The sequence below is a fragment of the Dryobates pubescens genome, chromosome 25 (assembly GCF_014839835.1).
Source record: "Dryobates pubescens isolate bDryPub1 chromosome 25, bDryPub1.pri, whole genome shotgun sequence".
NCBI classification, from domain to species: Eukaryota; Metazoa; Chordata; class Aves; order Piciformes; family Picidae; genus Dryobates; species Dryobates pubescens.
In genome coordinates this window covers 3,717,395-3,733,571 of record NC_071636.1, presented here as the reverse complement: position 1 = coordinate 3,733,571, position 16,177 = coordinate 3,717,395, and the positions used below count along the sequence as shown (strand labels likewise).

At 50.5% G+C, this 16,177-nt stretch overlaps 1 protein-coding gene across 1 annotated transcript in view; it reads right to left on the bottom strand.

Annotated features, from left to right (window-relative positions):
• Positions 1-16,177, bottom strand: part of SRRM4 (serine/arginine repetitive matrix 4) — a 47,831-nt gene that overhangs the window by 14,398 nt on the left and 17,256 nt on the right. Inside the window, exons 2-8 of the mRNA XM_054173293.1 lie at positions 12,880-13,023; positions 10,081-10,164; positions 8,985-9,056; positions 7,260-7,286; positions 6,511-6,558; positions 3,595-3,696; positions 2,467-2,629 (exon numbers count right to left, since the gene is read on the bottom strand). Coding sequence (XP_054029268.1) covers positions 2,467-2,629; positions 3,595-3,696; positions 6,511-6,558; positions 7,260-7,286; positions 8,985-9,056; positions 10,081-10,164; positions 12,880-13,023 — 640 coding nt within the window. The remainder of the gene's footprint in view (positions 1-2,466; positions 2,630-3,594; positions 3,697-6,510; positions 6,559-7,259; positions 7,287-8,984; positions 9,057-10,080; positions 10,165-12,879; positions 13,024-16,177) is intronic.

Here is a 16,177-nt window from a genome sequence, read left to right as displayed (position 1 = left end):
ATTTGGAAGTGCTATAGCACAACCTCAGAGGAGGACCTGTATTGTCTGACTGGGTCTCTTCTGCACATTGGGACAATCCCTTTGCTTTGGAGATTGGACAATGAATGCCCCCCAGGTAAGGATGGTTTGGCTTGGAAGCCTGGGCCAGAGGGGAGGGAAGGGTAGGGAGTGTGGCACACCAAGCCCCACGGTGGGCCAAACCATGGCATTTTTGAACCCCAGGTTTGGAATTTTCCACCAAAAAAAAATTTTCTCTTTCCCAGTAGTTTGACTTTTTGATGTGTGATCAACGTTTTCTGCAAGAGCACATTTTCATTTCAGAACACATCCTGGCTGCTCTCAAAGTAGAGTCTGACAGAGCTAAGCTTATTTATAGAGAAACCATTAAACTCCCAAGGAGGAGATGCATCGAAGAGCTGTGCACAGTCATTAATAAATGAGACTTAAGTTCCCAGTCCGTGTTTCCCTTGCCAGCTTGGTGTACAAGACATTTAATGACCTTATTCAGAAACATTTTCAGGGGCAGCACTTAACCAGGGGCTTCAATTTAAACAAGTGCTTAAATGTGCTCTTGAACAATGTCCCAAGGGAGGTTGTTTCTTTTGGGGAACAAAAGGACACTGGTGGGTTGCATAGTAAAGTCACTGATGCCTTGTAGCCATTGAAATATTTGCCTGTGTTATTAACTCTTACTAGAAAGAATACACCAGGGGTCTGATGACTTTTACTTTGCATCCATCCCCATAAAGCTCTGCTTTTTCCTGCCCTGCAGCTTGTGTGCTCATTTACCCCGAGTGAAGCAAGTGGAAAGGGGGAGTGCAGCATGCTTGAGTTTAGCTCACTTTAAAGCTTTTACAGTTTTAAATTAGAGTTTACACTTGCTCAGGGTACAGCACAGCTGGCAGTCGGCCTCACAGGACTCAGGGAGCCCGGCTTCAGAGAGAGGAAACCTAGTACCAATTAAAAACCAGGCTTAGGCTTGAAAACATTTCTGTGAAATAATGTACTTTGAACAGCAACAGAAAAACCTACAACAAAACAAAACAAGCTGGAAAGAAAAAGGCAAAACAAAACAGAGACAAAACCCCAACAACCAAACCCTGGTGACATGATGGAATCTTTGGCTGGCTGTTTTGGGGGAGGAGCTCTTAACTCATTCCTGCTTTCTCAGGGTAACAGAGGGCAGCACCCCAGGCTCCTGGCAATAGAAGCTTCTTATCTTGTTATTCTTTCTAGGCATGTGCTCACACACACACGTCTTAAGTGGGGTGTGTGGGTTCTGCTCTGCACACTACCTTATATGGTTTTCCAAGCAATGACTCATGTGCACCACACACTCAGTAGCTGTATGTAATGAGAGCTATGTGTAATAATGCTGAGAGGCAGCTTGTGCCTCTCTGTACCCACGGCTCAGCGCTGTGGATTCTGAGCGGAACGCTGCCTGTGTGTGTGAGGGGAGCAAGGCTCTCCTCTTGCTGGCACTATCTACCTCGTGTCTCATGTACCTGCTGCCTGTGGCTGAGCTATTTCCAGCTGATGACTGGGCCTGGAGCAGAGAATCAGTTCCCCATTATATACCACCTGGGGGCTTGGAGGACTCTCTACTCAAGACACCTCTAACATTACACATCCACACTCAGCAGTACCAGATTCTGCACTGCCTTGAGCCCTGTGCAGCAATTTCTCTCTCCAAACTGCCTGTCAGACACTTAACCACCACCAAAGACCATCACACCTCTGCTCTGCAGCTACCAGGAACAAAAGGGAAACTTGCCATAGAACAGGAAAACTTCCTATCTATAGCTAATATTTATCTCTCCTCTTGCTCTCTCAATTCTAAGGCACGCATTAGACCATCTCCTTCCATGTATATGGAAAAACATCCCAAGGCACTGTGCCCGATTTTACCCTTGGCTGCACATGCAGTTCCCATTAGCATCACTGAGAGCTGCTCCCAAGTTCCAAATCTAGCTCCTGGGCTTGTCAGTCCAGAGCAGCAGTGATCCTAGAAGGATCCCGATAGTCAGAAAACATCCTCTGCCAATAGTCACCAACTCCTTAAATGTAATTGTTTCTTTTATATATGTTTGATTCCCTTTCTTCCCCTGAAGGACTAAACTTTTGGACATGAAGACCAGTGAATTAAGTTCACATCCAGCTGAGCAAAGGCTGCATAACAAACCCTTCCCTCTAAAATACCACTGCTGGAAGCCACTTTCTGTTAAATGTCCTCAATTCATTATTCATAGGCTAGAGCCTTTGCAAATTCTTCCCCTCTCCAGCCCCACCCTTGGTGTGAAAGTGCTGAAGGAAGGAATGACTTTAAATACATTGGAGAACAGCACCATGAATAAGTAATGCAGTTTTAACCAACTTTGTCTAACGTTGCTATAATTGAGTTATAAAAATTTCATATCAGATTCCCGTGGCTAGTTCAAGCAGAGAAGCAGAGTGTGCAATACTTACTACTTCCTTAGGAGACAGGAAGCTGTAGAGTGGGAGGGTCTGGCTGGCTTTTGGGCTGGCCTGAACCTCTGCAGAGGAGCTTCGCTTTGCTGGGATCTTTGAGTGGTGCCGGGAGCGTCTTCGCCGCGTTTTGCGCCCTTCCTCCCGAGACCTGGCCCTGTGCCTCCAGAACACATGAAGAGCCAGGCTGTTATTCCTCACTACTGCAGCAGTGCCCTTTACCAGCTCCACACAAACCCTGGGCAGCTCTGTGCTGAGCCATTGTGTGTGGGAGAAGGTCTCTGTGCAGTCAGGATGGGGAGAACGGGGGTGGTTTGATTTCCTACTTTTAAAACAAATGTTTTGCATCCAGGCTTTGGACCTTAACCTCAGATCCCAGCCCCAGCTCATGATCTGATGATGACTCAAGCCAAACCACACTTTTGCACAGCCTTGAATGTCCCTGTGGTTAATACACCTCCAAAAGATATGCTCTGCTTTTGCAGGAGCATCCCTCCAGTTACTGATTGCATTCCTCCCCGCACTAATCTTCATCTTCTCATCAGAAAATTCCCAGTAGTTAGGAGGAGGGAAGTGGGAGAGTGGGGGTTGGTTTGTTCAAGTGCTTTCAGAAAACATGAAACATGAGCCCGTGGTGGGTACAAACTATGTGACTTGTGTTTGCAGTGATGCAGGGTCTGGCACCAGCATCCACTTAACTGGCCCAGGGATGCATCTGTCATCCACAGGACAGAGAATTTAATCAGGTCAGAGACAGTGGCTATAGATTGCCATGGGCAAACATATTTCCATTGCTAAGACCATGTTTAAGGGCTTCCTGGGACATCAGCAGTACAGAGCCCTTGGGCTGGGGAAGAGAGACTAGACTGGAATCAGCTGTCATGGGCTGGTCATCAGCAATGGGGATTGGAAGTGACTGCTGGACTGAAGAACTGCAGCCACTGCTCCTCGAGGCAAAACCCTTTCAAGGCTGAGGCCACAAGAACCTCAACCCCCAGTATGTGATTATAGCTGCTAGCAGAGTGGGATGCGGCTCTGCATCGAGACTTTGTGGGTCACAGCCTACTGCAATGCCTGAGGCACTGGGAAGTACTGCAGGGCGCTCAGCTCAGGAGGCAGTGGCGTTACCTGCTGCGGCAGCTGGGGGAGCCGGAGTCGGAGCTCTCCGAGCGAGAGTGGCAGCGGCGGTGCCGATGGCGATGAGATTTCCGGGCACGCCCACGGGAGCTTGAAGAAGCAGAGGGGAAAACCAGTGTTAGGCTAGCAGATGGGGGAGATGCGAGAGGCTGAGCTCCATAACATGCAAGTCAGAAAGGAGAGCCGGGTTTTAAACCAAAGGGATGGGTGTACGAAATGTTGTGCAGGACACCAAGACTCCAACCCTTCACAGTTACACTGACACTAGGGCAAGCCACCCCACACAAATCTGTGGTAGTGTTTTCACTGCAAACTCTTAGGCTGGCCCTGTAGCCTGCTGGGGGAATACCTATGAACTAGCATGCAGGAGCAGAGCAGACAGCACCAATCCTTTCTGCTTTGAAGACTTCAAAAGAGCTATGTGCTTGCCTGCTCATCTGCTTGCCCTTCATCCCACAGCCTACCCTGGTACAGCCAGGAAAGAGCCTGGAACTTTCCCATCACTGAGCCTTGCTGGGGAGCAGTGGCTTCCTGGGCAACCCATCACAGAGCTCCAGCCCTTGTACTTCTTGCTCCATCCCTCTCTGTGGTGCAGGCTCCTTGCTAAAGGGTGAATAAGCTCCAAATAGCCCACTCCAGAACACTCAGCTTTCCCCACTCTAGGCCTAACCAGTCCTATGGACAGCTCTTATGGTTGCTATATAAACATTATGCACAGCTTCCCAAACTGCAGCCTGCCCCATGCACAGGTCCTCCTTGAGGGGCAGGACCATTTTACCTGGCTTCTTATTGGTGTCCAGTCACTTCTGCTCCCTTCTGACAGGGCCACAGGACAGTTCCCAGCAAACCATGTGCAGGGACCCTGGTTCAGTGCCCTGCTACAATTCCCTTTGCTCCACTCAGGCTGTTGCTGATGGCTGGTCCTGTTGCCCATGCCAACAGCTGAAGTCCTGCATGCAGATAGCAGGGCAGTGTGTAGCAGGCTGTCACCTTCTGTGCCCATTTCCTCTCATCGTTGCTCACCACAGCACTTATTTTAGATTTGGTAGTGTAACCATCTGCTCAGGCTGGCATCACTGTGCCAGCAGGCACAGCTAGCAATGGGGTATCTGATGGGAACAGTCTGGTTTCATGGGCAGCCCCTGATAGCACTGATAATGAGCTGCTTGGGCAGCACTTAGCCATTTGCCGCTACAAAAGCTCAGCCAATCAGTTGCTGGAGAGCAGCAGCTCCTTAAGACAAAAGGGCAGCCCCTGGGGTAATAGCTTGAACTCTGCCTGGCTGTTTCCACTGGTGCTTTTCAAACCCTGTGCTTACATGTTTTTAAAACTATTTCATATTCCTTCTTCCTCATTTCCATGCAGCTGAAGTCAGCAGCACTAAACATCTCCCCCTCACGTGGTGGATTGGCATGAAAATCCCCACAGTTGCTCTTCACCCCCTGCATCAGTCCCCCCAGTTTAAGAGTTTTCCCCTTCTGCAGCAGGCAAAACTGGTCCTGTGTGATTTAGATAACCAGTTGCTCAACACAAAGATAATCCAAAGCAGGGTGATTACATAAAAATCCTGCTCTGAGGTGGCTCATGGGATCTGTCTGATCCACGTCTGGGAGCTAGGAGAACTTTGCAGAACCTGGGAGTGGCTCAGCTCTGATCTGTGAGCTGAAAGATGAAGCTTAAGGCCTTGGCCAGCTTATCCCCAAAGAGCAGTTCTAACAGCTCTCATTCCTCTAGGTCAGTTCATACCAGCACAGGGCATCTGATCTTTGGTTTAAACACCCTGTTGGGCTACTGTTACTGGCCAGAGCTATGCTGGGGAGGGGATAGACATCTGCTTTTGCTGATAACCTGGGAAGCCTCAGTTTTACCACTGAGATTTCTAGATGCATAGCAGCCTGTTTGAGAGAAACAAACAAACAAACAAGGTGGCTGTGCTACTCCACAGGCAGAAATTACAGAGAAAAGGAGAGGGGCTTTCTGCATGCACTGGAGATGGCCTGTGCAGGCGGTACAACACACTGCACCCTGTGGGTTCCCAGTCTCTTCAGTCCCATCCCATCCTGGGATGACACTGGCACAGTCAGGGACTATTGCTCCTCTGCCTCTTTTCTGTCTCAGGGATAAAGATTGTGTTGGGAAGAATTAAAGGGCAAGTCCTGCTAATACCAGATTTCCACCAGCTAGTTCAGTTTCTGTCTGTAGCAAGCTATTCCAAATCCCAGCCAAGCCAAACAGGAGTTTGGTACCTTCCAGAACTATTTCCTTGCTCTAAATGCAGGTGAGAAGCCACAAGATGCAATTCCAGGAAGAAGACAAAGAAGTGGAAACCAGAGGAGGTTTGCAAGCCTTCCTGCCAGCCCTGAGGAACCACATTTTATACCATACCCCTTGATTGGTTGCCCCACAGGACAGGGATTGTGCTCTGCTAAGAGTCCAAGGCAGATGTCCCCCTGCCTTCTGCTCCCATTCAGAAATTTGATTGCACTGTATGTCAGGAGTAGCCCCTACTGTAACCTGCAAAAGCAGCAAGCCAGGAGGAGCTAAGGCCCTTCTCAGTAACTGTGCCAGTCTGCCCTTTAGGCAGTGGAGGCCCTGGGCTTGAGTTGCTCTCACCACAAAACTGGAGTCTCTGCTCAGGACAGGGTGAACAAGACACCGCACATCCTTGTGAGACAAAGATAAGATAGCACAAAAGAGAGGTAGAAAAAAAGATTCCCCAACCTCTACAGAGCCTTTTCCATTCCAGCAAACCCAGAATTGCTGGGCTTAGCTGCAAAATCATCCTGAGACTTGCTCAGGGCTGTGCAGCTGGTGTTAGCTCCAGGGGACCCATTGCATCAAGCACTTCCTAGCCCCACAGCTCTGTGCAGGCAGGGCAGGGAACTCCATGAATTGCTACTTACTGTTTTTTTGTGTTTTCTTTCTTCCTTTCTCTTACTTTTGGGGCTTGAAGAACTAAATAAGAAATGGCTAATTAATTCAGAGATTTCAGTTCAGATACAAAGCTGCACAATCACACATCAGAGTTACAGCTGGATTGCTGAAGAGCGTGCGATGAAAATGAAAGGGATTAATGATGCTGCAGCAGCACAGGGGGTCTGGATGCATGCTGGCAGATCTAGCTTGTGGGCTTGGCCAAAAAGGATCCTCAAAGGGATCAGCCATCCTGGTGGCTTTACATTTTCCCCACAGAGAAGGTCAATAGCTCTTGATACTGCCCACACACGTACTGGAATCTGGGGAGTTCTTCCAGTACACACCTGCAAAGCCAGTAAGTCCAAGTGTTTCAAAGGTGGACACTGCTGGGGGCTGCTGTACTCTTTGCAAATGAAACCATAAGAGAAATGAAGACTCAGGATGCATGCAACAGGGATGAGGTTGCCCATGGCTAGGTTATACCCAAGTCTTCTCCAGTTATGTGCTTGATTGCACAGGTTGGACAGTAGACCTGATTCCTGTGGGGTCTGAGGAATGCATAAGGCTGAATAGGCAGAAAGGAGCCCCAGTCCCACACAAGGAGCCAGGAGGGCTCCACAGGGAGACACAGAAGAAAAGTTTCTGCTGCCCCCACCCAGGGAACATCAACCTTGTGAGATCTTGAAGAGACCATTAAAATCATATTTCTAAGAGACTACCCATGCTTGCTCAACTCTTACCTGTGTCTTCTCTTCTTTGAGGATAACCTGCAAGACACAAACATGTATGTTGAATACAGGGTCTCACAAAACTGGAAATTTAAATCAGAGACAACATGCCTAGGCCCAGTGTTAGAGTGAGCATTGTGAGAAGATCTCATGTACCAGATGGGCAGAACAGCCCCAGCTCTCCTTCAGCCAGCTGGCAAGGGGTAGCTGAGAAATGCTGGTGTGGTAGAAGTGACTAGCACACTCTACAAATAGCTGAGAATAGGACCCTCAGGATAACAAGTCTGTAGAGATCAGATGCATCCCCTGTCCCTGGTGGGTCCCTTTTCCCTGCTACTGCCTCCACAGTCTTGCACTGCACTTAGTCTGAAGGTTTTCTGCATGAAGGACCAAGTAGCAGCCAAAGATAAAAATCTTTCCTGCATAATTCCAGAGAAGCCTCACAGCCAAACCAGCATCATGCCTCTGTCTTGCCTCCTGGAGCATCCCTGGGATGACACACTGTGCTGGTGGTCCTTGCAGAAAACCCTGGGAGCACGGAGAATTCTCCTCCTTGCAGCAAGGCCTGGCCCCAGTACACTGCACACTCTGCTGTGTCTCACCTCAGCCTGGAGCACACTGTCTTGCAGAAGACCTGGCCTAGGGGTCCAAGTTCTGCCTAGAGGGACTGTGAGTTGCCTGTGGCAAGGTCAGTGGACATCTGTAGCTGAAGTGTTACCAAGTGTTTGGAAGTAATCTCCATTTCTCACTAAGACTTACTGTTTTATCATGCTACCTTTTAGGACCAGTCACAGCTTATCCTTGGCTTGCAGGGGCATTAATGGGTACTAAAGAAGCATCTAACCCAGGGCTTCTGTCAGGTGATGGCACCCATAAAGGAGCATAAGAATCCCTCCTTGGGAAGAAAGTATTTTGAAGGATTTTCTATATCCTTGTCCCTCTTCCTCCCTCCTCTTTTTGTTAAGATTCAAGCTCAGCTTTTCACACAGTTATCCATTTTTGATAGCATCTCTCTTTGGTTCAATGTATTATAAATACATGAACTTTCCAAGGGAGATGGCATCCACTGTTCTCTTCAAATATTGGTTTAATGATTGAGAGGAAACAGTGAAATATTTGCAATTTTAAAATTTAATCATGTTCTTTAAATTAAAAAGAGACTTCAGAAGGAGAACGTGGAAGCAGTCACCCAGGGCTGGGAAAGACGACTGAGATGCAGATGAGGGAAGCTGGTCTGAGCCTTTCCCTCATCCCAGCACTGACACTTTCAGCAGGATGGGGGAGAAGGGAAAGAGACCAGTGCAAGCCCCAGGCACTGGTCCCACTGGTGTCCCCAAGGATGGGCACCAGGTGAAACAGGACAGCAAGGACAAGAGGAAGAGACTTTTCAGACTTCATGCTGGTTTGGCTCGCTTTTCTTTCCTCCCCCACCCCCCAGCTTCTGAGACTTATCTGTTTGCACTGGGCACACATCCTGTTTTGTACCCTCCTTGCCCAACGAGATGCTGGCTCTGTCCCTCCTCAGGTCTCTGGCTTTCACCTCCTGACTGAACCCTGACCTCCTGGCAGCCATTCTGAAGAGCCAGGAGCTTGACATCTCTCTCAGTCTCCTGGTGCTGGGCTCAACCAGCTGCTGACAGTTGTGATGTCTTCCACCCCTTGCCCAATGCCCCCCAACAGCCACTGCAAGCAGGGAATCATAGTTTCAAGGCAATCAATCAATCAATCAATCAATACCTGTTTCTTTTTCGCTTCTTGGAGCTTTTCTTCTTCTTCTTTTTCACAGGTGAGGGGCTGTAGGAGGGAGACCTGAGGAGGCAGAGGAGCATTAGGGACTGCAGGGCTGCCCACAGCCCTTCCTGGACACCCCAACACTTACCCAGCCACCAGCATCCCCCCAGGGCAGAGTGGGGCCAGGGTTCCACACGGACCCCCAGGACAGGCTGCAAGGTGAGCCCCGACCTGGCCACTGCTGCCCTGATGGCAAGAGCCAGGAAGTGGTGGCACATCCCTGGGCTCGCTCAGCCCCTCACACCTCCCTGCAGCCATTATAGCCAACCTCCATTTTACACCCACTTCCTCCCCTCACACACCGAGGGCTAGCTGTCCCCATTTCCACCAACTTCCTTCCCTCACAGCTGATGGCTCCCTGTCCCCCTCTCCATCAGCTTCCTTCCCTCACAGCTGATGGCTCCCTGTCCCCCTCTCCATCAGCTTCCTTCCCTCACAGCTGATGGCTCCCTGTCCCCCTCTCCATCAGCTTCCTTCCCTCACAGCTGATGGCTCCCTGTCCCCCTCTCCATCAGCTTCCTTCCCTCACAGCTGATGGCTCCCTGTCCCCCTCTCCACCAACTTCCTTCCCTCACAGCTGATGGCTCCCTGTCCCCATTTCCGCCAACTTCCTTCCCTCACAGCTGATGGCTCCCTGTCCCCCTCTCCATCAGCTTCCTTCCCTCACAGCTGATGGCTCCCTGTCCCCCTCTCCATCAGCTTCCTTCCCTCACAGCTGATGGCTCCCTGTCCCCATTTCCGCCAACTTCCTTCCCTCACATGCAAAGGACTACCTGTCCCCCTCTCCATCAGCTTCCTTCCCCCACAGCTGATGGCTCCCTGTCCCCATTTCCGCCAACTTCCTTCCCTCACAGCTGATGGCTCCCTGTCCCCATTTCCACCAACTTCCTTCCCTCACATGCAAAGGACTACCTGTCCCCCTCTCCATCAGCTTCCTTCCCTCACAGCTGATGGCTCCCTGTCCCCATTTCCTGTCCCCATGGCTCCCTTCCCTCACACACAGGGGAGGGCTGCCCATCCTGTCCCACCACCTTCTCCTCACCTCCTTCGCTTCTTGCGGCCAGATTTCTTTTTCTTCTTCTTCCCCCGGGCTGGCAGTGGTGCACGCTCCCCATCACAGGAAGGGCTGAGGAGGAGGGGGTGGGGAAAAAAAAGGCCAAACAACAACAATGAAACATAATCAAAATAAAACCTGAATCAGCCCACATGGGACTGCTCTCTCCAGCCCCCACCTCAGGAGCAGAGATCAGTAGTCCTGGTGGACCTGGGGCACAGGCGACTGCCTAATTGCCCTCTAACGAATAACTTGGTCACGGTTTAAATGAAGTGTCTCCTCCACAGGTCTAATGGAGATATAATGAGACAGCTCCTGTACACCACTGATTACTTAAAATATGTTTGCTGAGGTTAATGCCTCTGTAATGGATTTATAGGTTTTGTTGCTCTTTGTAAATACGCCTTCAATAATTAATTGGCATTTAATCTGCATACAATAATCATTGCAAACAGATGTATCTGACTGTAATAAAGGACTTGACATATGGTAAGTGGCAATTGATTAGAAATGTATATATTTATTGAGATGCTATGATAATTTAATGAGCTATGCATCTCTCACACAGTTGTTAAGCCTTGGGAGGAGAAGGGGGGGGGGGGGGAAAAATGCTGTAAATTAATTTCTTCTTTAAACGTATGATGCCAAATCACATTATGTTTCACTGAGAAGCAAATACCATGGTTAAATTAATTCAGAGCACTGGAGTGAAAATATGACAGATACTCTGTGGCTGCTCATTAACCAAAGCAAGCATTTGTAAACACAGGGGGGGGGCAGCTGGTGGCAGCCTGTGGATCCCCGAACAGATCTGGGACCCAGGTTTGCAGGGGGCACAGCTAGCTCCCCAAAGCCTCTGCAAAATCCCCGTTGGAAAAGAGGCTGTTGGGCTTGGGCCCCTGTTTCCCCACTGCTCACTCTGCCAGCAGGAGCAGGCCACTAGCAGAGAATGTCTGACAGTCACCTCTCTGCAGAAAGAACAAACATTCTTGTTAATAAAATTACTGCCACAGAGCAAACATCACTCTGGGGGAAGCACTCTGGCTCCACTGCATCCTGACACTTGCTTGTCTGGGGCTAGAATTACTACCAAAATAGCATTAGCCAAAAAAAAAAAGCAATTGCTTGGTGCTTTTAATACTTTTTTCCCCCAACTGCTCTGCAAAACAAAACTGTCTGCCAGTCCTTCTGCTATGACCTGTGAATAACTGAGTGTTGCATGCTTCTGATGCAGTAAATCTGAGGTGCAACCACACTGTAGCCTGAGAAGCAATCAAGTACTCCTTTCTGCTTGCTGCCCCCAGGTTTTTCACCAGCCAACAGAAGTGCTGCTCTGGGACAGGGCACACTGTGGGCTTGGTGGCTCTTTTTTTTCTGCAATATGGTAGAAGAAATACATTTTTCCAAGCTGTCTTCTTGTTGCTCAGCTATCTCCCCCAAACCACCCTAAGGATCTCTGTTAAACCACAGACCTGAACATTGATCTCAGCCCCTCAGTCATCAGTATGCTCAACCCCAGCTCCCATGTGCTTTTCCCTCCCTTTTTTTTCCCCCCTCCCTTCCCTTTTTTAGCTCCCTAGACAACAAAACTGGCTGCATCTCAGCCTTCCCTTGCCCAGGGCCACAGCCAGGCACTGCCAAGGCCAAGGGAGAGCAGGGAGAAAACTCTGACTGTGCCATGCAGCCGCAGGCAGTATCTGTAGAGCCCTTCTCCCTCTTGCAAGATAAAGCCTTTTGTCTTTGATGTGGAAGCTTGCTCCCCACGCTGATCCAATTTTAATTGTTTCTCTGTGATTGTAATCAAAGTCTAATTAAAAATACGATTTAGATTATTGTTCCAGTTAGCCTGAAATCTGAAGATATGAAATGTGCTTTCTTGCTCTTTCTTCCCACCATCTTTAAGCAAAGGGGGAGGCTTTAATCCCAGAGACAGTTTAACAGGAATTGCTTAGAGACCCTGGCTGCTTCATCTACCACATTTGATTCATTTCACACACCACCCCCCCCAAGGTGTCAGGGGCTAGCAACAAACTGATAACAAAGCTGTCTCCTAATGAAGACGATGCTGCTGGTCTGGCCTAGGTGTGTGGGGGAAGAGAGGAATTGCTGAGGGTGATGCCCTGGCAGGGATACCCCCCAGACCTGGTTGCACACAGGGAGGCTGGCAGATCATCTTCCAGCCAGGGCTACTTGCAAACAGGCTGTCAGAGCAAGATATGGAGTGGAAGCCTGGAGGAGACTTAGAGGGGACTTTATCACTGTCTACAACTACCTAAAAGGAAGTTGTAGTCAGGTGGGGGGTCAGGCTCTTCTCCCAGGCAAGTAGTGACAGGACAAGAGGGCATGGTGTGAAGCTGCACCAGGGGAGGTTTAGGTTAGATATCAGGAAGCACTTCCTCACAAAAAGGCTGGTTAGGCACTGGGATGCCCAGGGAGGTGGTGGAGTCTCCATCACAGGAGGTCTTCAAGAAAAGACTGGATGTGGCAGTTGGTGGCATGGTTTGGTTGATGTAGTGGTGTTAGGTCATAGGCTGGACTTGATGATCTCAGAGGTCTTTTCCAGCCTCAGTAATTCTGTGATTCTGTGCAGTTGTCTCCCTGGGAGCACACGTTGGTGTGTGTGTGTGTGTGTGTGTGTGTTCATGCAATCACAAACATTTGCTGGGCACTCACAGGGTACTTTAAGCCACCACCAGCTCTCCCCGACCCCCTGGGTGAGCAGTTACAGACACATCCTCATCCATCCTCCTACTTCGGGGTGGCCCTGTAGACAGCCCTGCCTCCTACCTGCGTGTCCTGTGGCGAGCATGGTCCCGTTTCTCCTTCCCTTTTGCGCAGCCGTTGGTGGTGGAAGCCTCCTTGGCTGCGCGGCCGCTCAGCTTCTCGGCCCGCCTGTCCTCCGCGGGGTACGGCAGGCAGCTGAGCGTCCCGCTGTGGGAGCAAGGGAGACGAGGAGCAATAAACAACCGTCCTTTCAGCTGGGCTCGCCGGCTAAGGGTTTCCCACGGGCTGGGGATCCTCCTTTCCTTCAGGCAGGTGCTGCTGTGAAGGAGCGCTGCGGGTTGTTCGTGAACTGCCTGAGCCTGCGGGGGGAAATGCTCCACCAAAGCTGCAGGAAGCTCCCTTTCTCAAGCTGCCTCCCAGCACGGACACGCTGTGCTCAGCTTTCAGGCAGCCGTGCCAGGAGCACCAGGCAGCCAAGGAGCAGCTGGACAGCCCCATGCTGCAGGGACAGCACAATGTCCAGACCCAATGCAACAGCGAGGAGCGATGGGCCAGCACTCCTGGCCACCTTCCTCTGTGTTATGGCTTCTAGCTCCCCAGCTCTACAGAGACAACACTGGGCTTGCAGACTGGTAGAAAACCCTCCAGAAAAGCTTTTGCATTTCAAATGCCAGCCTCTAAACATGCTGTTGTATTGCCAATACCTTGTCACACACTCACATCCTATCCCCATCCCAAAGGGCTCTCTGGCTGCAGAGACCACCACACATGGAGGATGGGAATAGGAACAAGAGGTTGGAGCCAGATGCAAGCTGTACATCTAGGAAGTTATATGGTGCCAAGAGGTTTGTTAGAGAGCAGTGTGACACTAAAATGGCACATTAGGCATAGCCAGAGAGCTACACACCCCAGAGAGCATCCTGCTGCCTGCCCCAGCCATTAGCAAAATTTATTTGGGCTGTAATTGGCACAGAAGCACCTGCAGAAGAAGGATTACCCCTCTCTCTCCACCTGTGCTTTCTCTGTCAAGAAACTCCCACTTTCTCTAATAGCTGACTTGTTCTTGGAGCCCATTTTGTATGGCCTGAGCATTTAAGGATGTGCATCAGGCAAAGAGGTAGGGATCAACAGGGAGCTGGGTGAAATATTTGTGGCCCCAGATATGCAGCAGGTGATGGTTCCTCTGCCTTGAAAAATCTCTTACTCTGCTTGCAATAAATCCCTCAGTTGCTTCCCAACATCTATGTTATTTTTAACCATCTGAGAAGCTACATGGTTAATTGCTTTCTTTGTGTGAGCTAATTAGCTTGTGGCCTTTCCCAAGCCCCTTTTGAAAACACTCTTCTGAGGCTCAATCATTAGGATCCATTAAAAATGTCCCCAAATTAATGACCTGTGCAAACCCTGGGCTGGATCAGCTCCAGCAGCAGAGGCAGGAATGTCCCTCTCCAGGCTGGTGGCACACTGGGGCACTGTTGCCTTTCAGGAGGGACCTGGTCATGGTGGGCATGTCCCCTTCTCACCCCAGCTCCTGCTCCCTGGGATTTTCAAGTCCTAGGGTTAAAACATATTGGCCTTGGGGTGCCCAAGGACTCCTGTCCTGCAACACGCTGGGAACTATTTCTTCTGGGCTTGGAAGTAATTATTGATGGAAATAATTGTTCTCCAATTCCATCAAAGGCTGGCTTCAATCCAACCAAATATTCTCCTCTCATGAATGCTGAGAGCCACTAACCCTCTAAACTGGTTGGTAATCCCCTTGTGTTAAGCTCCATAGATGTTGATTGAATATATATCTAAAAATGCGGGGGGTTAGTTGTTATCTTTCATGTCTTTCATGACTGATATAAAAGTGCTTGCAGTTTGGTGTGAACCATTACTGTGGCCTCAAAAGAGGATTATCACACCTTCCCCTGCCAGTCCACACCTTCCCCTGCCAGTCCCTGCCTGCAGCAGAAAGGAGAATGCCCCTGCGAGTGCTTTGCTGGGGCCTGCCCCAGGAGGGCATTGAGGATGCTCAGGGTGATGCAGCTGGAAGCACAGGGCTCGCTCAGCACAGGGGACAGGGATGTGTGCCAGAGCAGGCAGAAGGAAGAGGAGGCAGAAAGAGGAGGCTCAGGGTTTGCCCTGCTGGAAGGCAACACTGCTCCATCGTGGGAAGGAGGACTGCAGCCCTTTTCTGCCCAAGGTATGGGTTCATGTTTGTCCCTAAGGATGCTCTCTTAGCCATGGGCAGCTGGGCCAGGACAAGGTAGCTGCTCACCCCTCCCACCTGCCCTCCACGATTCTCCATTTCCATTAGATGGTTCAACTGCTTGCACTCATTTCCCTTCCTTCCTTCCCCTCTTCCTTCCTCCCTCCCTTCCTTTCCTGTCTTTCCTGTCTTTCTCCCCATGCAATAATCCAGCCTATCCATCAGACCTGTTCAAAAGCAGCATCCCTGCCCCTGACAAAGAGACCCCACACAGCAGGGCATCTGCTGGGCTGCTGCAGCCAGCTCGGAGCAGAACATGCCCTGTGTGGTGAGACACTGGCCCACGTTGCCCAGAGAGGTGGTAGATGCCCCAATCCCCACAAACATTCCAAGTTAACTGATCTAACCTTCTCTAGTTGAAGGTGTCCTGCTCACTGCAGGGGAATTGGACTAGATGAAATTTAAGGGTCCATTACAACCCAAAACATTCTGTGCTGTGGTTTCTAGAGCCATAGGTGAGCCCCATGGGTGAGTCTTTGGGGCTTAAACCAGCCCAGTCTCAGGGCCCCTTGTCAGCCCCCGTGGGACTGCACTGCTCTTCCTGCCCAGGGCTGGATGCTGGCGCCCTTCACAGAGGATGGGGCAAAAGCACAAGGTATGTACTGCCTCAGGGAGCAGAGCTAACTCACCACAGTCCTCCATCCCAGTCTGTTGCTCTTGGTGCCATGGCTAAGTGCCATCTCATCAGGCCATGAAATGTGGCAGTTGGTGACACGCTTCACCGGGAGCTGAGCCCAGTGGCACCCGTCCCCCGCGGCCCCGCGCCGTCGGTGCGGGTTTGGTGCGCACTTGCAATCCCTGCACGCTGGCATCTCAGCGCTGCCAGGGCTGGGCAGCTGCCCTCCCCTGCCTGCAGGCACCCATGTCCCAGCTGACTTCCTCTGCCTTGGCCCCACAGCAGTCTCCTGCCACAAAGCTTTCATCAATCATCTTTTTTCCCCCCCTGCAGTAACTCAGCTTCTCTTCTCCAGAGGAGGGAAAAGCAGCAAAATTGCTTTCTGAGTGACCTTTCAGCTGCCAGACCACAATGCTATGTCCCTATCCACAGCAGCAGCATCCCTCTCCTCCAAAGGAAGGGCTCCAGCAGTCCCAGCCCTCAGTGGCCTT